This window comes from Centroberyx gerrardi, chromosome 16 (genome assembly GCF_048128805.1).
Source record: "Centroberyx gerrardi isolate f3 chromosome 16, fCenGer3.hap1.cur.20231027, whole genome shotgun sequence".
Taxonomy (NCBI): Eukaryota; Metazoa; Chordata; class Actinopteri; order Beryciformes; family Berycidae; genus Centroberyx; species Centroberyx gerrardi.
The window spans coordinates 25,621,207-25,645,789 of NC_136012.1; the positions used below are offsets into that span (position 1 = coordinate 25,621,207).

General features: G+C 42.1%; 1 protein-coding gene across 1 annotated transcript in view; it reads left to right on the forward strand.

Annotated features, from left to right (window-relative positions):
* Window positions 1-14,955, forward strand: part of pcgf3 (polycomb group ring finger 3) — a 55,476-nt gene extending 40,521 nt beyond the window's left edge. Inside the window, exons 7-10 of the mRNA XM_071920263.2 lie at window positions 5,137-5,225; window positions 9,820-9,957; window positions 14,234-14,314; window positions 14,765-14,955. Of these exons, the coding sequence (XP_071776364.1) occupies window positions 5,137-5,225; window positions 9,820-9,957; window positions 14,234-14,314; window positions 14,765-14,812 (356 nt within the window). The 3' untranslated portion in view covers window positions 14,813-14,955. The remainder of the gene's footprint in view (window positions 1-5,136; window positions 5,226-9,819; window positions 9,958-14,233; window positions 14,315-14,764) is intronic.
* Window positions 14,956-24,583: the final 9,628 nt, after the last annotated feature.

Genomic DNA, 24,583 nt, shown 5'->3' on the forward strand with positions numbered 1-24,583 from the left:
TCATTAGCCCCCACTTACGAACGGCAAACCAAAGTTAACTCTTGGTAAAGCAGAGATCACACTCGACTAACCACAGGCGACAGCAGCACTCTGTGAAGGTTGTCCCTGCCAGTCAAGCTCAACTGCACCGCACTTAATTAAAGGCTCGTTTACCCAGAATCCCGCAGAAATAGAAACCCAGTCTCTCGGGTCCCACCTAGCTCATCGGCTCAGTGCGATAAAGCTAGTGCTAGCACATTGCTAACAACAAAGGACAGTTCAGCACTTTGTGATTTCCTGAGAGCTGAATTCAGGAAGGAGCAAGGATGTTAATGAACAGCATTGATCCAAATCAGAGTCACTTTATTGGCCAAGTGCAATAAATGTACTGGAATTAGTCTTGGTGGCATTGGTGCAGAGGTTTACAGACGCATATCGTCGCTATGGGACAGAAACCTTGTATTTCCAAAATGTCAACTTTTCAGAAACTTAGGAATAGGATAGGAAGATAACTTTGGTTTTTAGCTTGACGACAATGTATTTTTGAGTTTATCCAGTGGGGTTTTGAAAGGGTCTGATGAGCCCAATTTTCTCAAATCCACGTAATCCTTCAATATTCATAGTATTCCCATGATGTCACATGCATTTCCTACCATTATGGGGCTTTACCCTATACACAGCTCATTGGCTGCGGCTGTCATTTGATTATATTCACCTGTTCATTTATTACAATCACCTGTTATTTTCCTACCAAGATGGCCGTGTGGTGATGGAACAGAATACTTTGAATGGGTGAAAACACGCAAATCACCAAAGGACATTATGGACAGTAGACTGAACCAATCACTCAATCAACAACTGCATTGGATAAAAATGTCTTTCTTATAAACATTACACACAAATGTAAGCTTATTCACTTTAATCTACCAAATGCACAAGTGATGAATTCCCTTCCAAGCTCTACTTGACACTGGCAAAACAGAAACCTGGTTACCACTGGCACACAGCTAGCAACAAACAACGGCTTAAATTCTCTGCCTTCCCGAGCATTTAACTCAGGAAAATGGAGGGACATGACTATGCTGAGTCTGCTGAACGTGCTATCTCTTTCATCACAAAATACACTCCCACACACACACACACACGGCTTGTTTACTCTATCTCATCCCCAATATAGCCTCACTTGAGAATGTCATTGCACAAGTGTGATGAGTGTATGTGTGTGTGAGAGAGAGAGAGTGAGACTTGAGCCGTCCCATAAATCATTGACTTGTCAACCAGCCGACAGTTTTCTTACCCGTACAAGATTGTTAAACAAACTGACTGAGGAAACTCTGAAAGAGACAGATTGCACAGTTTTCCAAATCCCCAGACCCTAGCAATCATCCCATTACCTGCCGCCGCCGCCGCCGCCGCCACTACCTCAAATACAAACCAAGCCTGCGCGTCTATTTAGAGTCGATGAGATACTCTGGGGTTATTTGAAGGTGAGTCACAACCAGAGTAACCCTCCTCTTGATCAGCAATCAGCGAGGCGAACCCTGGAAACAATCACCGTAGAGACGCCAAGCACACTCAGGCTCTTCCCAGTAATACCATGTGGAATTGGTGACAGGTAGTCCGAAGAGAAAATGGATCAAAGAGGGTGAAAACAACCCCACCTATAATCTGAGTGGGAGAAAACTTGTCGTCCACACACACCAAGTTATTGCCTCCACTGAATCCAGGGAGAAAAGACCGCAGTTCTTAGGGTAGAAAAACAATACCTACCTGTACCGTAGTATGAGCCTGGTTCCAGACTCCTGAATCCCGCCCACTCTTCAGATTCTGTCGAGCGATTCAGAGAGTCTGGTGTTGCCCTTATCAACGGCTTGTTGATTGATTGATTGATTGATTGATTGATTGATTTTATTTGACAGATTTTAAAATGTACATGGGTTTGAAGGCCCTTAGGCCACAACCATACACATATAATAAAATTGTCGAGGAATTTAACACACAATAAAGTCAAGAAGACTTCTTTCCATTGTGGTGCTCGTGCAAAGCAATGGTCAGCATGGGCAGGTCTTGACAATGCATGAATCACTTAAAACATAAAAAACATGAACATGTTATACATTATATAAATTAACATGCATTCAAAAAACACATCGTTCTCGCTCTGAGAAACAATCGAGCCAATCAGCACCTTTGCGGGTGGGACTAAAGTTCATGCAATGTTTTTTCATTGGTGTTTCAGCAGAATAGATTTATTGACATACAACATATTGTCTTTGCAAAAACGATATTTTTGTCAAAATCAACCGACATTCTTGGTAAACTTGCTATATATAGCTATGTGGAAACAGGTCTGAAACAGGTCTTTTTTCAGTAAAAAAGTTGGTGACATTTAATAATAATAATAATTTTATTTATGTAGCACTTTTCTTAACATAGTTACAAAGTGCTTAAACAGTGACAACAAGGAGACAGTGTAAAATAACTGATGAAATAAATAAAATAAAATAAAAATAAAATACAACACAAGATAAAAAGATAAAACAAATAAAAATAGCGTAAATATCAGTCAAAGACTTGTTTAAAAATATGTGTTTTTAGTTGATGTTTAAAGGAGTTTAAGGAAGTAGCTGTGTGAAGTTTAAGCGGTAAGTTATTCCACAGCTTAGGTGCCTTAGTGGCGAATGCTCGGTCCCCTTTGGTTGCTAACCTAGACATAGGAACTGAGAGAAGAGCTTGATCCGAGGATCTGAGGGTACGCCCCTGTACATAAGGGGTTAAGAGGTCAGAGATGTAGGTTGGGGCCAAGCCATTTACTGCTTTGTATGTAATCAATAAAATCTTAAAATGTATTCTAAAAGCAATCGGAAGCCAGTGGAGGGACGCTAAAATGGGGGTAATGTGGTCTTTTCTCTTTGTTCCAGTTAAAAGCCTAACAGCAGCATTTTGAACCAACTGCAAGCAATTAAATGCTTTTTTACTAAGTGCAGAATATAAGGAGTTACAATAATCTAGGTGGGATGAGATAAAAGCATGAATAACTTTTTCCAAGTCAGGGGCAGATAGAAATGACTTGATTTTGGAAATATTTCTTAGCTGATAAAAACATGACTGAATAACCCCTTGTACCTGATTTTCAACATTTAGATTAGAATCAAAGATAATTCCCAAGTTTCTGGCAGAGGACTTAATACTAGTTTCCCTGATGCCAAGATTTTCATGAATCCCCAGTGTCCAACTGGGGGGGCCAAATAAAATAATCTCAGTCTTGTCCTCATTTAGTTGGAGAAAGTTTTGGGACATCCAGCACTTGATTTCAGCAAGGCAGTCCTTAAGAGCAATCATGCTAACAGCATCACTAGGATTAACAGGAAGGTAGAGTTGCGTGTCGTCTGCGTAACAATGAAAAGCGATATTGTGCCTGCTTATTATGTGACCAAGAGGGAGCATGTAAATTGAGAATAGAATAGGACCCAGGATTGAACCTTGGGGCACACCACAGCTCAGTTTGGCAGAGGAGGAAATTAAGTTACCTAATATAACGGAGAAATACCTGTCGGAGAGAAATGATCTGAACCAATCAAGAGTCAGGCCATTTATTCCAAAATAATGTGATTTCTAATGTTTACAACTTTCTCAGAGAAGAAAACCATGAAATTCTCACATTCATCAGGGGAGTGCTTGATATTTGCAGTCATGGGAGCACTGATAAGATGGTCAATAGTACTAAAAAGAATTCTGGGGTTGTGGGAATTGTTGGAGATCAGGTGAGAAAAATAATTTTGCCTAGCACTCTTAGATTGAAATCTATCATTACTTCCTTTAACTGTGAGTGAAAAACATCTTGCTTAGTGCTCTTCCGTTTGCACTTCACTTGACGGCATTTCCTTTTAATATTCTGGGTGTGCTCATTTAACCAAGGGGTGCATGTTTTGATGGTTTTCCGTTTGAGTCTAAGGCGAGCGACTTTGTCAAGAGAGACCAAACAAGAATTGTTTGTTCTCCAATAGACAATCTGGAGGATAAGACAGAAGGATCTAGACACAGTTGATTAAAAACATTTTCAAATTTCTGAGCAGTTGTACAGTTTGTACATTTGTTTCAGTCGCTGTGACACTGAGCAGTACAATATTCAAACAGCTTAACTTGTTCCCTCCTGAGGCAAATTAACCACACCCGCGTCAAGCCTGTTTAAATATATATATATATATATATATATATATATATATATATATATATATATATATGTATATGTATTCGACTCAAGGTGTACTCTGTTACCCAGGTTTTTTCCAGCACCAAACCAAAGGGTCCATGTGGTTTATTATTTAACAGGAGCTTGCCTTGCTTGCACAGTTCTGAACCTATTATGCTCAGTAACCCAGGGTGAGGAGAAATCCCTTTTCCTTCCTCTTTTACCTTTATGTTCGCCTGCCAGAGATTGCTGTTCTCTCTAACAACCCCCATTTCTGTCTCCATTTTCCCGAGAAAGGCACAAATGGCGAAACCAGCCGAACTCAATTAAGGTAGAGCTGATGCCAGGCTTCATGTAGGCTAATCAGTATGGAGAATGACTGGGGGTTTTGCTTGATGAGAAGGTGCCCTGGATTAGGGACGTGCCCAGACAGCGGATAAGTCATATAAAGGATGCTTTGACACCCTTGGACACGTAATTGCCTTATAAATGGACTTGTGCAGGAGCCGGCTGTACGGTCGAACAGGCACAGGCTGTTAAAGTACTTCAGAGACAGAAACATGCCTGTTTCCCAGGCATCCGACAAGTGTTGTTTTGCATGTGGGCAATCAGCAGCCAGCACCGAAGTCAATTAAGCTCAAGCCACTTGACTTAGGTTAACGAGCATTATGAGAGAGCCACACACATGCCGCTTGCTTATTGTCTTGACGCTGGCAATTACATACTGTTAACTGCTGATATACTGAAACAGGCAAATGCAAATTGAGACATTGCAGTGTCCATGAAATATACACTAAAGAACTGTTTGTAGTCAGTTTGCAAAGATTTTGTTGCATGCATGTGTGTATCTTTGGGTTATAACTGTGGATTGTACAGTGAATTCTACTCTGGGTGGTGAATATGAATTGATTCAGAATTGAGAAGAAGGCCACTAAATGCTCTCTCTCTCACTGTTTTCCAAACAGGCGATGCAAAATCAGAGGACACAGCCAATAAGGAGGCAGGAGAGGAGAAACCAGAAGAGGACAACGACTATCACCGTAGCGACGAACAGGTACGACTTAATTTCCTGATGGACAGGAAGACATCTTCCTTGAACTCCTTCTCATTTCCTGTTCCCAGGGCCTCCTGAAATTACAATTTTATGCTCCGTGAGAAACTCTGGGAGGCAATGCAGATTGGCAATATTGTCTTTTAGCTGAGATTAGAAGAAGCAAATTGGATAAAATAATTGTGGGTAACACAGCAGTCTATCTGGAACAAATGCACAGTGGAAAAAAACACTGTTGGTCATTATTTTTGGCACAATTGCCTTAAAATGTTGCACATCCATTATTGCCTCTGCAAAGGTGCCCTCGTGATTTAGCAGGCTGTGTTTTACAATTACTGGGTTCTATTCTATGGTGTTATGGCTGTTTCATTTGTATATGTCCACTTACTGCCAGGCACCACAGCATCACACCACAACCACCCAGCGAATGCATTTAAAATGCAGATTGGCTTTTCTTGATTTCATTGGTATTCTGGCACATTCTCGAGCGCTGCGAAATGATATCAATAATGCAGAGAGAGCGGAGTTAGTGTTGTGTCGGACAGACAATCAGAAACACAGCCACATTCAGAAGTGGAGCGCCTCCCCCGCGCCCGAATGCTGCACCGGCTCAGGGAAATTGGTCGTATACCAGTTTAGCTGCTGTTCTTGGAGAGAAAAAAAAGATCAACTGAGCAGATTTTGAAAACAAACCCGTCAACTCCAATCGACCAGCTGCTTGCTGCCGCGTGGGGAAGGCAGGCTGCCCCAATGGAGGTGAAGGTCCTGCCCTTTGGATATTCAGCAGTGGTGCAGAATGCATTCAGAATGGGTAATAGCAGAGTCTGTGTGAGCAGAATGCAGGAAGGGGAACGGCAGTCAAATGTCAAAGAGACGGGGAGGGAAGGGAAAGAGTGGAGGCAGAGAAGACGAGAGATTTGGAGGATTGAGAGAGAATAAGCCCTGCTGATGATAATAAGTCACGACCCAGGGTGATGAGGTCCTCTCCGCAGATGATATAATGTAATTGTGAGGAATTAACATTGGAGTGAAATGATCCTGTGATTTGGAAATAGGCGGTGAAGGTGGGATATTGAGACTTGGTGTAACAGACAGAAAGGAAATAGGTGGAGAAGGGAGAGAATGACAAAGGAGAGAGGATTGAGAGGGAATGAGCCGTGCTGGAGATATGGACGCTCTCAAAACTAGGGGTTCATTGGGGGTTCTTCTAGGATCCAAAGAGAGCCAATAAGCACCTTAGGGTTCCTCAGTAGAAAACAGTATCCTTTATAGGGTTCTGTTAAGAGGATCGCTGTGTATGTATGCATGGACCTTTTTACAAAGGGGTTCTTCAGGGAACCTTCTTGGGTTCCCTACGGTTGCAGAATACCCAAAGAATACCCACAGATATAGCCGTTGTAGAAGTCCCACATTTTACTGTATACATACTGAACTAGTGCTGCACTTTTGCTCCACCCCCAAGAGGAATTGTTTTGGATAAATTCAGTTTTGCTCTCATTTCAACGAGGAATCCTCTGGTCGTTTGAGAGACACTATAGTTATTGTGTTACAGTATAATAATTTAATTCTACTGTAAAACATCCAAAAAGAGAATTGCAGGATATGATAAATATATGGAGGTGGTACTATGGTTACCACTGTAAAGGTCCCTCGAAGCCCTTTTATTTTATAGAGTGCAGTCCCCGCTGCAGATGACGGAGAGCAGAGGATGCCACCGTAATGGACAGAAGAGATATGAACTGTGTCAGAAAGGCAGAGAGGGGTGAAGAGAGGAGATTGAAAAACGCCATGAGAGGGTAAAAGTGCAGAAAGAGAGAGAGACGGAGAGAGAAAAAGGTGCGGAAGAAAGAGTGAGACGAGCAGGCTAAAATCAGGAAGAATGAAGCCGAGGCACCGAATCGTCCCACAAGGCCGAGCGGTCTCCCGTCGCTCGGGCGTAGCTGAAGATGTAGAAGCCGCGCGGATGTGAGAAGCGGCGGGCGAGGCGGCGTGCGTGGCCGGCTTCCAGAACGCTCCCCCCCCCCACCGCCCCCCGCTCTGTCTTCTGGACGACCTTTCAAAGCGCAACCTTGGGGTGTGAAGCAGAGCTAATGAGAGCGGTGACACACCAGGAAAAGAACCGCAAAAAAAGGAACGATGAAAGGCAAAATTAATCAGAGAAACCCACATTATCGCCGAAGCGTAAAGTCGTGATATTTCAGTGGTTGGTGTCTTCAGATAAGGCGGGGCAGTGATTCTCAACCTTTTTCATATCAAGGACCCCTAATGTAGTCCACATTAGAGCCACAGACCCCCATTTGATTAGATTTTCTCTCTTGGACCCAATTGTGAGAATATTTTTATTGTTAGATGTGATATTGTCCAGAATTTCATCACTATCTGTATTGGTAGAGAGTTAACAGTGAAACTATGACCAAAATAGTCATTCTTCTAGATTCTCTAAGTGTGTTAACTTCTTGTAAATGAAGTAATGTTGAAGTTTAACACTTCATCAATTTGCTGGGGACCCTCTGGAACCCCCTCAAGGCACCTGGTGGTCCCCGGACCTCACATTGAGAACCACTGAGGTAGAGAATATGAGGATAGGGTTACTGTCAGGATCTTATCAATTTATGGTCAGATTACTGGGAGGAAAAATATATGAATGTTATGAATGTAATAACATAATGTAGCTATTTTGGACTTGGAAATTAGAGAACGCGGATTTGCTCTAAATTATTAATCAAGCCTTGAATATTCAAAGATTTATCAGTGGTCCACAGAGTTAATACACACACACACACACACACACACACACACACACACACTTGTCATGCTACAGCACACCCAAAGACTTAGGAAACCAATACAAATAGACACTCTGCCATCGCCCTCACTGCCTGCTTCTATAGCTCAGCAATCAGCCTGCAAAATAGCGTTTAGCTTTCTCCGGGTGGCACCAAAAGGCAAATACTGTATTTGCTTGACACACACTATTGCATCAGTCACATCTGCGAGCGTGCGTGGCTGTAGCAGGGCTCGACGGCTCCGTAACGATGCCACTAATGTAGTGTAATGTAATGTAACTGCCTCCGAGACCCCTGTCGAGCCGCCGCGGACTCCAGCTCGCCGCCGAGGCTTTTATTTCACATTATGAGCCTCCCTCATTGCCAGCGCCACTGGAAAGCAGATATATTACAGCGTTGCTCTTTGCTTACGGAAGGGCAGAGGGGGTGGAGGGTGGAGGTGGGGGGCATTACAGCGCTGCCGATGTTTATTCGAGGACGGAGATGATTTCTGAGTTTAAGCAGAAGCCAGGAGAATGTTATTTCTTCCTGCTTCGAGAGAGAGAGAGAGAGAGAGAGAGAGATACAGAGAGACAGACAGTGGGAGTGTGAGAGAAAGACGGCCACAAATAGAGAAATGCATGGCCGCTGTCGTCCTCCCGCGCTAGAAAAGGCACGTGAAAATGCAGCGATCAGCCACTCTGCCCAGACGGCGAGGTAGTGCGGCGGGGGGGGGGGAGGCAGAAGCCCGATGGCGGTAATGCATTCTGACTCCTGCAACCACCGACTGCCAGAACCAACTACCGTGCCGTCTCGGGGGGGGGGAAACAAAGGCACGGGCCAATGACAGTGGCACACGGTCACATGAAAGAGGCCCACTCTGTTTTGAAGCATAACAGTACAGGCCTGAGCTCGGTGAGACGTGCACCGCGAGCAGAAAGTAGCACCAGCCTCAGGCCAAAAGAGGTGAAGTAAGTTTTGGTTCTCCACCCAGGTAACCAAGCATCATCTGAGGGTGCTGTTGAGAGTGAAACTGGCTGTGTGGCCATTGGGGGGGGGGGGGGGGGGGGACTAGCTTAGTGACTGAGACTGAATATGGTGCATAGGGCTGGGTATCAGCACTCATCCCCCGATTCGATTCCTTTCCGATTCATAAGGTATCGAATATTGATTGAATTAGGGGTATTTCAGTTACAATACCAATACTGGTTAGATATGAAATACATTTTATGAGAATTAATGCTATGAACTGCACAGGGAACCCTCTATAATATGGTGCATTTCTAAAAAAAGTAAATTTTTAACACTAAGAGGAGAGGAGGCCCGCTACAAACAATGTTATTTTCTACCTGAATTTCCCCAAGGGGATTAATAAAGTGCTATCTTATCTTATCTTGTGAAATCTACACACAAAGATTAAAAGATCGATTGGATTGTCCAAATGAAAATAGCAATTAATCAGAAAATCAATATTTTTACCCGGCCCTGATAGTTGACTTCTCTTGCGAGCTCTTCCCCTGTCCTTTGATGTCTACCCATTCAAGGCGATTGTTGTATCAAAGTTCCAGTTTTGCAATTGTGCTGCACCTTTTTTAAGTTTCAAAAAAATATATCAGGAGTAATCTTAAATAGGGAATGTTTGGAAACATAGTGGGACAATATAGTCCTATAACCTACAGTAGTTATTGATATCACTGTAACACCTACACTGAGTGGTTTTCTGTCATGCTTTATGTGGAAATGGCTGTAACTTTTAACCTTCTGCTATCTCTGTGTGTGTGTGTGTGTGTATGTGTGTGTGTGTGTGTGTGTGTGTGTGTTTCCTCCTACAGGTCAGCATCTGTTTGGAGTGCAACAGCAGTAAGCTTCGCGGTCTGAAACGCAAGTGGATCCGCTGTTCGGCACAAGCCACGGTCCTCCACCTCAAGAAGTTCATCGCCAAAAAGCTCAACCTGACATCGTTTAATGAGGTACAGATAATCACCCGCTCCACTAGCCTGGATCCAGCTGCAGGACGCTCTCATTTGCTTTTTTTAAAATCTCGATACCCTTGTGACCATTTTAAATTTTGCGAGTCATGAGCCTGGCACAGTTGTCTTTGGAGCTGCTTTCCTGAATTAATTGTCGCCTGAACCAGTCGAGATCATTCCTGGCCAATCACAGAAAGTCTCTCTTTACTCACATGGGTTCATGTAAATGGAGGCTCACAGCTTCCAACCCGCAGACTGGAGAGCCCAATCAGAGCTTCTGACGGCTGTGTGCTCCAATGTTGGGAATTTATTTTTCGAGAATTTATGGTAAATTCCAGTTCAGTTCCTGCAGTTGGAGTTGGAAAGTGAATGTCACCCAGCTGTAAGGAAACAGAATGTGAATTGAATTGGAATGACATGAAACAGAATTGAATTTCCTTTCAAATCTGTGAAATTCCACTTCTAAGAGTTTGTCTTGACTCGCTAAACATTATAAATCAAACATTATGAATCAAATAAAAGACAGTTCAACAAATCAAAATGTTCATCATATTGTATGTGTTACAATTACATGCAATGCATCAAATACCTGCTGAAAGGTCCCTTTAACATTTTATGATATTCAATATTGATAATATATAACACTACGTGTAATTTCAGATATTTGGTAAGAAAAAAAACAAGAAAAAAAAACATGGAATTTCACTGAATTTCATTGAATTAAATTTAAACTTCCCAAAATTCCAATTCAGTTCCAATTCTGTTTCCTGTAGGTTTTTTCAAACTCCAATTCCTCAGTTGAATTAGAATTGATGAGTTCATCATGAGCTCAGAGGAAACTGCTAGTCCCATGAATCGCAAAATGCAGTTTTCAGTGTAAAATTAGCAAATTATTAAACTACAATTATCCTACAAGAAACGACTACAAGTGAAAGTCGGGAGTTCATTGGTCTGGATTGAGCCTGGTGCTTCAGAGCTGAGCAGGTTTTTGCTCCGTCATCCAGGGATCTGTTCCAGTTCTGTCCTTGATCTTATCGACCCGCTCCCTGACTGTTACACAACACTTGGCACCAGTCAAATCGCTCCACTGCTCAAAGGCCAGGTTTGACCTGCAGGTCACCTGTGCTCACCCCTTCCTATTCTGAAAAGGTCAGGCTGGGCAGTGCAGTTTGAAACCGTAGATCAGCCATTTTAATGAAGGAGGAAAACAAAGAAATACAAGACGTAACAAAAAGGCTTAAATAGTAGAGAATCACCTCTGCTTATAAATTACTCCTAGTTATTCAAGGGATCGAGTGGGGAGACGAGTAGTGGACCGACCTGGGTGAAATACTACTTTATATTCCAAAGAGTTTCATTATATAGAAAGATAACCGCACACTCGACTACTATCTTTGCTGAGGTGCTAGAGGCCAAAATAAATATAAGTAGAGGAACAAACTTCTGCACACTTAGGCCCATACGAGTTTCTTTATTTTGCCACGATTTCGGTCTGATGAGGACCAACTCAACCAAAAACTTGGTGAAATAAAGAAACCTGCATGGAAGTAAGTGTGCAGAAGTTTAGTTCCTCCACATAAAGTTTAATTCTAAAATGAGCGATCCTCCATTTGAAAAATTTGACAGGAATGAGTTATCTTAATTCCTCTGCTTACCAAATAGTTATGAATTTGAGGACAGAATCACCTGTGTTTATTAAGCACCAGCAGCATTTTTCAAACCCCTTCAATTCTTGGCGTTTGGGATAATAGAATGCACTAGAAAGTTTAGATAATCACAAGAAAGTATATAAAGGACAAAGTAATGTACTTTTCTGTGACTGACACTATCTGTACACACATGCAAAGCCTTTATATTCATTATATTCAGCCGGAAATAAGCCCTTGTGATATCTATATCTTGTAATTTTGCTATTTATTATGTCTTTAGCACCCTCATCAGCGCAGCGGGGGATGGGTGGGGGTGGAGGGGTGGAGGAGGGGGGGGGGGGGTGATAATTTGATAGATGTATTTTTAGGATGCCGTGACTAATCATGGCGGCCGCCTGCTTGTCTTCTATTTTTCTATTCTCTGTGTCTTTTTCGCCGGCTGTCACGGAGACGAGTGGGTCGGCTCCATCATAGCGTCGGCTTCCATAACGCAGCTTTGGCAGAGCCGCCTCTCGCTCAGCCCGGCCATTGTTGTCTTATCTATTGACTATCGAGAGCCGTTTGTTCGAACCCGTTCTGTTTCCAGCGGCGAGGCGAGCGCCGCGCTTCACAACGCGACGCTCTCGTCAAAAAAAATAGAAAATACAAAAAAAAAAAAACCAGCGTGCCATTTACTCGTTCCTTCTGTTTGTGTACCCGGCGTTGTCGTCGTGTCACACAGCTAAGTGTCTCCGCAGCTGAAGGAACTGAATGAGTTAATGAATGAATGAATGAATGAATGAATGAACTGAAGACGATGTTTGGTGACTTTAGGCATGAATTGGGAGCACCAGAGTTTGAAAAAAGGGACATGCAATCTTCCAAAATCAAAGAGATGTGTTGGAGATATCATTGAAGCTATAAGCTATGTGAAGATCTATAAATTAGACATTTCTCTCTGTCTGTCTGTCTCCATTTGTATATTTGAAATACTGAAAGATGAATTTCAGGTGATAACTTTTTCTCCTCCTGGTGATTTGTAGGTATTTGACTGAAGTACAGGCGAAATGTTGGTTTTCTTTGGCCAGAGCTGCTGAAATTCATCAGTTTGTGTCCTCCTTACTGACAGTCATACTGTACCTAATACCTGCAGGACATGATTAGAGACCTTTTCCAAATAGTTGGAGTCTCATCACTTATTTCAGTCTACATCCAGCAAATGCCTCTTCATTCAATTGAAATTTCAAATTTGTCAAATGCCAATTTGACAATCGCATTAATGGAAGAGGCGGAAAAATGGGATGACATCTTGTTGTCTGTTTTTTTTAAGGATTCAAGTTTTCAGACACGAGTAAACTTTTTTTTTTTTTATATCCCCTTCTCAGACTACATAAGCTTTCACATTCGAAGCTTTCACATTGGAACGCCCGCATCCAAAATCATTTGTATTTATAAATGTAAAATCGACCATAAACAAGCTGCAGCAGATATTACTCGCTTTTCATAAGCAGAGTCGCCAAGTGGGAGATTTCAGACCCTACAAAAGATTTCCACGCTCTAGTTGTAATTACCACTAGGAGGCTGATGTGAGCGTTGGTTTTCCTCCAGTCAGCAGCTCAAACTCAAAGTGAATCCAACATGACGTGCACGCAGCATAAATCTCTCAAGTATATATTTTGTTTGCACTTTTCTCTGTGCATTCCTACATAAACTGTCCATGACATTACAGAATGAAAGCATCGCCACTTCTGCTGCATTTCTATTTTAGTTTAGCAAACATTGATTTAAGTGAGCGTTTGTGTGAAGGAGAGAGTTTGAGCGTCGCCTCATAGCTGGAATCTAGAAACTTTCTGACCAAAACAGTGAAATCGAGGAAGATCAGGGATGTGCTTTTCCGTTTTTTCAGAATTTCTGGTTTTGACACAAACGCCTCATTCATTTCTAATAGGAAATCTCTGCTTTCCAGGCTTTTTCCTGGCTTATTTTTGGTATCTTGCTAATCACAAACCTGGACAGCATCCACAGCTCTGTCAGGACTGATAAAGGCCGGCTGCTGTTTCTCAGCCAGGCGAAACTACCAGTGTGAGCCAGCAGGTGATGCTGTGGCAGTGTCTCTGTCTCTCTCCCTCTCCCTCTCTCCCTCCCCCTCTCTCTCCCCGCTCTCCTTCACCCCCCCCAGAAGCCCCCTTTTGCACTCAGATCGGTATTGATTGGCAGATGCAGATGCAGATGCGAGGCAGCGCTCAGAATATCAATGCGTAACTCGCAGGAGAGGAGCGGTGGATTTGACGAGGCTGCCTTTTGATTAGTATTGTTTACAAGTGAACTTTTGTGTTCTCCCAAAAAGCCCTCCTGTTGCCGAGCTGCCGAGGGCAAAGCAAACCTCCCCCAGCCTCCTCTCCGAGAAATAGAGATGTTATAAACAGAGAATGAAAAGTGAAGGGCCGAGTCGGTGTTGGAAGTTTAGTTTCGGCGTTGTGTGTGTTGCAGTGGCCTCAAACCAGTGTGTTTCACTATGTGTCGTCTTATCATCCTGTTAGCCTTCGCTGGGGGGAAAAACAGATTTATTTCTCCGCCCGCTTTCAGAAAGTTCAAACACCCTCAGGTTAGATGTCAAGTAATTTTGTCCTTGTGTCTTCTCTTCACAGCTGGACATTTTATGCAACGAGGAAATCTTGGGCAAGGACCACACTTTGAAATTTGTCGTCGTGACAAGATGGAGATTTAAGGTAACTTAGCATCTGTCTGTCTGCGGAGAAGTGTGAAATCTCATAGAAACACGTGCGTTACATTGTAATGACATCAAGCAATTTTGATGCGTTTAGTTTGTAGTCCTAATAGGATTTGATTGATGCTAAGCAGGCATGACCAAGCAGGCTTCTGCCGCTGCGCATCCGAGGAAACCAAAAGAAATAGATGATTGATTGGAACATATTATCCTTTTTCCATAAGCAGATTCTCATATCAAATCTGTAAAGAGCATCTTGAGCATCCCAGACATTATTGAGAAAGAAAGAGGGCTTTATCACAGCGATGTGAACTGCATTTATATTTTGAATTGGCTGAAATGAACTGAATTGTTGCCGGACTTTCCTCGCTGTTAAAGATATGGGATTATGGACTTGACAAACGCTGACTCATGCTGAGGTTGTGTTTTTTTTTGTTGTTTGTCGTTGCAGAAATCGCCCCTCCTGCTCCATTACAGACCTAAGATGGATCTGCTGTAGCGAAAACGGACACACAACGGTTGTTTTTTTTTGTTTTTTTGGGCCCGGTGGCCGCGGACTGTGCCGAAAAACCTTTTTATTTATGCAGAGACGATCAACCAACACCAAGCAAACACCCACGGCAAATGTCCACACATGCCAGCAAATTGGGATTTTGAGGGGGAGGGAGGGGAGGGGGGATGGGTGGGGGGGGGCAAGACAAACACAACAAAACCGGTAACCTCCAGCACAGATACTGCAACACTGGCGTTTTTTTTTTTCCGGGGAACTAAAACAACCTTTTTTTTTTTTTTTTGTCCGCTACATCCTAGATATGTGAAAAAAAACAAAAAACAAAATGGAGAGAAAGCATATATTTATACTTTTGTACAGAAGAGACACATGGAACCAAGACACTACTGGTGCTCTGTTTACATGCAAACAAGATGTCGGGGGGAAATCATGTGACCGTCTTTTTTTTTTTTTTTTTTTTTTTTTGAGCTTCACGCAGACTTCAGCCTCCTTCCTCCTGACGAAATGACTTGACGGGGGAAGAGGACGTTTTTATATACAGGTGTTTTTTTTGGTTTTTTTTCTTTTTCACAATACACTCGACACGTCTTGGGAGCACAGAAAGTATATAAAAAAGTTATATAACAGGCATCATTTTTGAAGCTGTTTATTGAACTGTTGTCTCTGAATCTTTTTTTTTTTGTTTTGTTTTTTTGTTTTGTTTTTTTTTGGCTTTTTCTAATTTGCTATTGGGTTCTTGATGATTGTCAATTGTGAATAGGCTAAAATTTTTGTGTAGTAATTTATGTTCTATATACCAATATTGTACATAAAATGTCATTACAAGAGAGATTGAAGAGAGTAAGAGAGACTTTAGACTGTTAAAAAGAGTGGATCCCAGAAGTGCTATCTATATGTGGGGCTACTTCTATGTAGTATGGAGGTGATAAATTAGGGTTTTAAAGACAGACTCACTATCAGTATGGAAATATATAAATGCATCTTTATGTTGTCTGAGAAAGACACAAAACAAATATATCAGATCCTCTGCCATTTATGCGTATGTGGGGCCTAAGTGTGTGGCGTTGCTGTGATAGCATTACAAGACTTTGAGGCAGACGAGCAAAGCGGAAAGCTTCGAAACGTTCCCACCCCCGTGCTTCTCATCTCACCTGCCTTCATGGAATACAGTTTACCTTTCTTCTTCTTCTTCTGTTTCTTTAATTTTCTTTCGGTTGGACAGTATAATCAAGCAGAATCTTATAAATAACGCTATACAACACATCTGATGATCCAGAAATGCCTGCAAGACATAAAATGCAATATGCAGCCGCAGTGGGCAGAGAGGACGGTCATTTTTATTGATTTTAATCTCTTTAGCTTTTGGCACCATGCAGTCCTTAATATCCGTCCTTGTGTTTATTCAACCTTTTAGCAGCGCTCAAGCCCGGCTGGCAGATACTTAGCACATCTAGGAAAGTCCACCCACGTGTTTACAGCTGAGGGCTTGAGCTGTGTTACCAGCAGATGTTGTTAGCGCCCTTCTCCCTTACAGAGGACACAGTTTTCCCCTCTGCCGCATTTGCTGCAAATTCAGTGCGAAAGGCTCTTAAAGCTTGCACTAGGCTTTAGATTTTTATGGAAAAATACAGCCGTCTTATCACAAAGAGGGGCCGCAACAGAGAAGAGCGTCCCATCCCCACTCACTGAGATTCTGGTGTTGGTATTGTCAATTTTCCACACCACAGGAAGTGAAGAATTGAAACTTAAAGAGTGAAATTCTCCTAAACAGCAGTTAGATCTTCTCCTCTCTCGTCTCTTTGGTTTCTTTGGTATGAAGCGTCACAGACCGGCCGGGCTGGTAAACATGAGCGAGCTGTGTGCAGTTTAATGACATCACATTACAGGATTTCTGGGTATTAAAGTTCAAATTTTTCACCTCTCACTGCCATTTGGGGCCACCAACACCTAGTGCAGCTTCAAGAAAATTAATGGAACAAAAAAAACTCATAAGCATTTACCTGTGCATAAGGTATGATGACATTTCTGAAAGTCGAGGGGAAAATATTTTCGTCATACAACTTAGAATTATGATGCAGAGTAGCCAGTGTTCAATATTATTAACTTTACAAAACACAAATTTACAAGTCTTTTTGAGAATTAAATCACAAATTCAGGTTTCGCACAGGGATTGAGATTTTTGAACATTTTGATATGAAATTCTGGAAAAAAAAAAAATGACTAGTGTTTGGTCATTTTGGTGCTTATAAATGTATGTTACTAACACTGAGGAGGACTGCTCCTCAACAACATACTGTCCTTACTGTGTGACACAGCAAACCAGTGGTTTGTCAGACAAAATGTCTTAATTCTCAAACTGCTGAACTGTTTTTAACTTTGCCACAACTGGATCCCAAAACACCATGTCAGACCTCAAGTAGTATTACCTCACTGACCTATCCATGATTATTTCCCCCTTTGCATTGTGTCTGCCCACAAAAAGCTGTTTTGTCTTATACGATGTTCAAATGCAGGGTTCCTACGCAGGTCTGGAAGAGTGTGGGGAATGAATTTGAAAATGTCCAGATCTTGAAAAGTTTGGAAATTAGACACAAAAAGTCTGAAAGGTATTGAAAAATCTTTTAATCCACTCCTGATACACATGTGACCCATTTTGTGAACCCTCTGTCATTTCTTTTATTGTGATATTTGTTGTTTTGAATAATGATCTTCAGTATAGGGGGATACGAGCTAGTAGACAGTCAGATCGCCAAGCCGCTATTGTACAACATCTACTAAAATCTACAAATCCAGTCAAGACATCGAGGTCCGGAGACAGTGTGGAGTTTTGAGATGGAAAATGTGTAGGAACCCTGCCAGTGAAGAACCTGTGGTGTGCATATGAAATGAACAGAGTTTTATATGGTCTGCACCAAACCAGCTCAACCAAAACTCCTTTTTGTTTGGTTACCAGTCAGCATATTACAGCATAGAGACAGACCTGTGCATGTTTTGATTTACTGGTTTTTGGTAACGATTTATGTTACAGTGTCCTTACTCCAGTGTATTAACCTGTTTATATTAACTTACGGAAGAAAACTTATGTTAGTACTTGGTGAAAATCTCCCAAATACAATACATTGTGCTATTATACCTTTGCAAGAGCAAACTTAGTATTGCTCTACATTTACAATACTTTTCCATAGGCTAATATACATGTTAATTCCCCGGAATAAGGTCATTGTAAAGTAATATTACTCCGGTTTTCAAAGACGTTCTTGACTCCATTACAGTCAATACTTTTGCAGTCTTAAGGTGTGAAAGAGTTTGGTATCCATTCAGCTTCATTCAAAGCACACATTCATACTAACCCAGGGTCAAATAGTTCTACCAAATAGTTTTTAATGTTTGTTTTAACCTGCTTGGAGAACCAAGTGTGTGGGGATGAACACATCAGAAGAACTCTTAATTTGTCGCATAGATAGTTCTTGAACTTGGCACTCCTTGTATTGCCCTATGTAGTAAACCCCAACACATCAGTAGGATAAAACAACCCATAAAAAGTATTTGTCTGTTTGACCCAGGCAGGAGTCGTCCAGTACGTTTTCAGTTGCTCGGTCCTTCAGATATCACTAACTTTTGCCTTTGACCTTAGCTGAGCCCGCCCAGAACCCTTGTCATGTTTTAAGTTCTGTCACCTCCTGGTTCCTGTGTAAGCATCCTGCAGTATATTTGTATTACAATCCCTTACACGTACATCAGCTTTTTCTTCAGGCGTTTAAGCTGTAAAAACACCCTCAAGGTGCTACTCTGTATAATCGTGACTCAAGACAAACAAAAAAAAACAATGTTATCAACATAAACAGTTCTGTACTGTGCAGAACGTTCTGCTTTGTACTGTAAGAGGGTTTGGCATTGAAACAAAGGTTACATTTTAGGGTTTTGGGGTTTTTTTCCTCTTGTTTTCTGTGGCTGCGTTCACACTGCAGATTAATATGTTCCAATTCTGATGTTTTCTCTCACATGTGACCCAGATCTGATGTTTTCTAATCATTCTCAACAGCAACATCTGCATAAAGTTGCTTTTTTTTTTTCCTATTCCGATTGGATCCCGAAGCATGCAACCTACATGTAACTTATATTTGAAGCGTAAATCGGAATTGTCAGTGTTGCCATGACGATAAGTAAATCTTGCATCATTCACCTGAGACGGTTGTCGTAATTTTAGCGTCTTGGCTGAGCCAGTGTTAGCATTGAGGACAATGAGACGCAGGAAGCCAAATAGCCGACTTGATTGGTATTTGGGGAGACGCCTCATTATTTATAAAGCACCTTTTCACAGAGCAAAGTCACAAAGTGCTTCACAAGAGAAAAATAGTTCAAATAAGACCAGAAAACTGTTAAAAAAAAACACTAAGAGATAGAAACAATGACACAAAAACACACAGAATTACAGACACAGAAGCGAAATAACAGCCAGTCTGAACAAATGAGTTTTTAGCTGCTTTTTGAGAGTGTCAGCAGAGTCCGCAGGTCTGAAGTCCAGCGGGAGAGCGCTCCACAGTTTAGGAGCCACCAGTTCAAACGCTCCATCACCTTTAAAACTTTTTCGTAAGCGGGAGGTCCAAAAACAAATGTGACTTTTCTTACTGTTACTCCGCACATGAGTGTTTTCAACACCGCTGTCAGTTCATATTGGTATCAGATATGGGTCCAATCCTACAACAGATATGAACCATCCAAAAAAATCTGATGTGAGCAGGATTTCGGAACTGAGCATGAAGGCTTGCAGTGTGAACGTGGCCTTCGTTCTTGTCTTGTATTCTGTGAGTACTGTTCCAGGAACCCTGTGATCTCTTAAGAATCGGAAAGGGGACCCGAGGGGAAAAAAGGGCAGGGTTTTGTTTTTTGGGGGCGTTGCCACGGTGACGGTCGGTGGGTCCGTCTCTGTCTCTCTGCCGTTGGTGCTTCTTACGGTGCTAACTTCTTCTTCTTCTTGTTCCAAACGTTCAACTCGTCTCAGAGAGAGACTCGGTTAGAGACAGAAAAGCACTCTGGCTTCGCGGCGTTGGCGAAGTTCTCCTCCCGTCACCACCCTTTTTTTTTTTTCCCAGAAGTCTTTGTGTCGTGCCCGTACACGCTGGAGTCTCTGGGTGTCTTCTCTCGTCGAAAGCTGTCTCGCTGTGCAGATAAAAGACGGTGCTGGCTTCTTCTTTTTTTTTCTCTTCTTGTTGATTCGTTTGGTTTGGTTTTCCCAGCGGCCCAGCCTTGCTCTGGAAAGCAAACAGAGGGAATTTTAAATAAGTCATGGAGCGTGATGGGGCTGGTGCTATGAAAAACAAACAAAAGAGAACTGGTGAGAAATTGGGCGAGCTACCCGCAATTTCCTGCCTCAAAGAGAATCTCACACTTATTATAGCTTTCTCTGCTCGACCCGCAGCGTCCTTGGTGAGATGTTTGCGCTTCCCAGAGTCGGACTGAGGCTTTCCTCGCCCCACAACGGATAATTGGCTCGGCAAGCATGTAGGTCTAGAGCATCCATGGCTAAGAAAGTAAGTACAGGTGATTTTGTTCAAATGTTTTCCAAAGTTCACTCCAGCTCTTGGGAGACTAGACCTTCACACAGCCTTCGAGGACTGTGTGTGTGTGTGTGTGTGTGTGTGTGTGAGAGTGTGTGAGTACTGCTGGCTGCATATTCCACCTCCAGTGCAGTGGAATGGATCGATGTTCACGCTTTTTATCGGCGCCAACATTGAGACATCAGTGCCGCTACACTTGACAGCCCAGCTAAGAGGCTTACAGGAGGCCGGCCTCTGCCTCGCTGCAGATGGGGGTCGGTATCGGCGCTGAAAGGTCTGCGGCGTGGCGGGAGGCCGCGGCCCGCCGGAGCTCCGGCTCGCGCGCTCCTCTTCTCCGACTTGACCTTGAACACCTGTCAGGCCATTTGTTATCTGCCTCCAGGATCCGTCTGATGCTCGGGGGCGAGCCGTGTGAAATTTCAGATTCGAGATGGTTTCACAGCTTCGCGTGGACTGCCAGCACCGGCGGACTGGAGTCTGCCTTAGCCCCATGTTGAGAAGACGAGTGTACACACCGTCTGAACTCGGTGAAGTCTCACAAGGTTGTTCTCTAAAGGCGGCGAGATTCATTTTAAGCTCGTTCAGGATGGCAGCAAAACCATTCCCGGGAACTTAAAATGGCTCTGCTTGTTTACTCCACTGTAATAAGTGTCCACTCTGGGAGGGTGATAGCTTTTTTTTTGTTGCCCAGCTCTCTCTCTTTCTCCCTCGTTTCTAAGTCCTGTGTAAAGCTTAGTAATCTCACAGGCGGGCTTTGTGTGTGTGTGAGAGAGAGAGAGAGAGAGAGGAGGACCTCGGGGGTCACTCAGACAGCTAGACGGGCTAAAACACACTCCAAAAAGTATGGATTGTCGGGCCGGGGGTGGCGTCGCACCGCTGCGCCCCGCTCTAAAAGGCTGCTCGGCTCTGAAAAGCGCCACGCTCAACTGCACTGAATCACGTCTCCATGGGTGGTGCAGTTTAGGGAGCGACTGTCTGGTTAAATTTCGGACCGAGTTCTCACTTCAGGATCAAACTTGCATCACGGCCGATGCTTCTAGAGACGCCGCGCTGTCGCTGACCACTAGGGCTTCACGGTTAGATGAGCAAAGTCCTTTCACAAAGAGGCAATTGTTGGAAAATGACTCCCATCAACATTTCTGTATGATTGCTATGTTGAGACTGCTGGTTTCAGTAATTCCCATGTAATTTGGGAAATCAGTCAACAGCTACCAAACCTCACAGTGGCATGCCCCCATGAGCCATAGCAGATGTCATCAATAAATCTGTCCAATTTTGTATTATTGTTATTTATTTATGCTGTAAAAAAAATGACTTCTGCAGTAGCTTGTTTGTTTATGAATTTTTGGAAAAGAGATTCGCTCTCCTTTGTGCTCAAGAATTTGTATTATTTCTTTCAGTTTTTTTATTTTCTTTGTGGAACACATACCGGACTCATGCATAAAATGGCTTAAATTATGAATTTGTAATGGAATTCCCTTTTTTTTTGTATTATTCTAAATGTGTTCATGTCTACGCAATGCTCTATGTATAACAAACACAAAAAGGTATGTTCTTTTTTAGGTCAAGAGCAAAAAAGAAAAAAAATCATGTGAATCTGGCAGTGTGGTTAATTGTATTTGCAAGGAAAATGTGCAATATACGGTTCTCAGATGGTTCCAGGTTTCGGCGTAGAACTCCAATCTTTTATTTTTCCTTTTTTTCCAGTCAATTCCTCAGGTCACTAAATGCCTTCTGGTCCTGAGGGTGACCAGGAAATCTCAGAACATACACTAATGCACCCGAAATACAAAACGACTGGAGTTTATTTTGGTCTTGTCTCTCTCTCTTTTTTTTTTTTTTTGGGTTGGTTCTGTGACAGAATTTTCTCTTATTTTGTTATCTTTTTTCAGGTTAACACGGCACTTATTCAGGTGTCCTTTTCCTTGCCTCCTTTTTGTATTATTGTTATTTATTGCACATGTAATGAACTGGTTTCCATTGCCACATTTAATTCAAGGAGTTTTGGGTCTAGAACGGGGCTGGAATTTCTTACGTACAAAACTACGGAAGCTTTTGTCAAAACCTAAGTGTGTATTTCATCAATAAATGCCTTTAAAAGTGATTCTGGTGCTGCATTGACTCTTGATTTGCTTCCCCCTGAATATGTGTTTGATTCCTATATTTGTTTTCTTCAAATACTAAATTTCATTTTATCTTATATATTTATACATACAATACTTAACCCAACTATGAGCATGATCTTTATTCTTTTATGGTTCATCATCGTTGCCTACGCTCTACAAGCTTGTCAGCCAAGTGACTAAACTTTTCACGACCATCGCTTCCTTGTTTCCCTACTGATGTGATTTCCTTTCATGAACAATAGATCTGCTTTGCAAATGCAAAATGGATGAGAAAATTAAATTAAAACCTTTTTGTTAAATACAATTTGAATGAAAAGAAACTTGAAAGCTCCACACCTGGGACACATAGCATTTGCAGATTCTTGTGGTTTGTTTCATCCGAATAGTTGCATAAATTATGACACAGTGAATGCCAGAAAAAAAGACAATCAAAGAAACATATTTGAAACTCAAGTCAGTGTACTTTTCTTTTTCTGAATTCAGTGGTTGATATCATCTACTGTTTGACCCAGTTCGGTTGGGAACACATTAGGTACAACAGAGGTAGATGGCATATCGGCATGTCATGCAGAGATAATGAGGTACACTCCATCTTATATCTTTATTTACCTCAGGAAAGAAGACTGGGATCAAGCAGTATAGTTGCAAATAATTTCTTGAATTTGTTTTAATCTGCCTTTAATCTGCAGTTGGGTGGGCTTTGTCACACAGAAGATGCACTTTTCTGTGACAACTGACGCATTTGAATTTTCCTGATGTGGTGAAACCCCACCAATCTGGTACTTCAAGCAGATTACAACAAAACACTATGGATTATTTGCAAATACTATTTCACACATAGCTGCTTCCAAGCGTGACAGCTGTTGCTTCGCTTCACAGCTGTTATCAGGTTTAGGTGTCTGGACAGATCATTTGAAGCTGGCAGGTTTCCTTCTGCTGCATCACAATTAGTTGTTGAACGCTGAATGTATACAGTATTGTACTGTATGTAGAGTAATATGCAAAGTCTGCTATCTATAATATGCCTTGCACTGTCCCTCTGCACTGTACTTGAGGCACTGTTGTCTTTGCACTACGTGAGTCATATTTTATTTTATTGATTTAACCGTTATTTAACCAGGAAAGCCTCATTGAGATACTCTTTCAAGAGGGACCTGGCCAAGAAAAGCAGCATCTATGACAGACATAAAAGTTACAGTTAGAAGTTAAAATTAAAAACAACACCAAGTTAGGAGCAACAATATCTTATAACAAAAGAGATCAGTTGATCGTCCATCAAGTCCAAAGAACAATCGATCCAAGCCAAGACATTTAGTCACACAAAACAGCAGTAACTTCTTATGGAGTCGGCCTCTTAATTTTTCACCACAGATTAAAATTCTCCCACAGAGATTAGATCATGTAATTTCAAATCAACCTATGTACAGTACTGTGAAACTGGGTGAATGATGATTGTGATTATGATGTTTGCTTTTTTTGTGCTTTTGTGTATTGGGGATAATAAAGTTGAATTAATTTAATGAGTATTGCTCTGTCCTCCCTCAACTAGCACTGCTGTGGTGCCCTTGAACAAGGCATTTATCCCCTATAATTGCTCCAGTGGGGTTGCTCAGTGGCCAGCAGCTGTACTGGACAGCTCCCAGCTGTTTAACTATGACTGTGAAAGTGGAGTCGGGCATTGGTGGAAAAAAAGAGCATAAATACTCAATAGTCAACCTTCCCTGGATGAATAAAGGTAATAATATCCAAAGCAGTTTGATCTATTTTGGGGAAGAGTACATTGTGAATACATTCATGAACATTAAACATAAATGAACATCTTTAATCTTCTCCACATTCTCATTGATGCCTTTTGATTCATCTGAAAATCTCTTGAAGTGATGAAAGTAGGAATTAATTTTGTATCAGTGGCCCTTCCTGTACTGCAAGAGCTGAGTGGAGGGTTATTCTCTGCTCACACTTTGAGGAAAAATGACAGCCATAAGACACTCAGAAGACAGCAGGGCGTCCATTTGCAATGGGAGTGTGTTGTTTGTTTTCTCTGGACCATTAGATCGCAGCTATTCTAGTACATG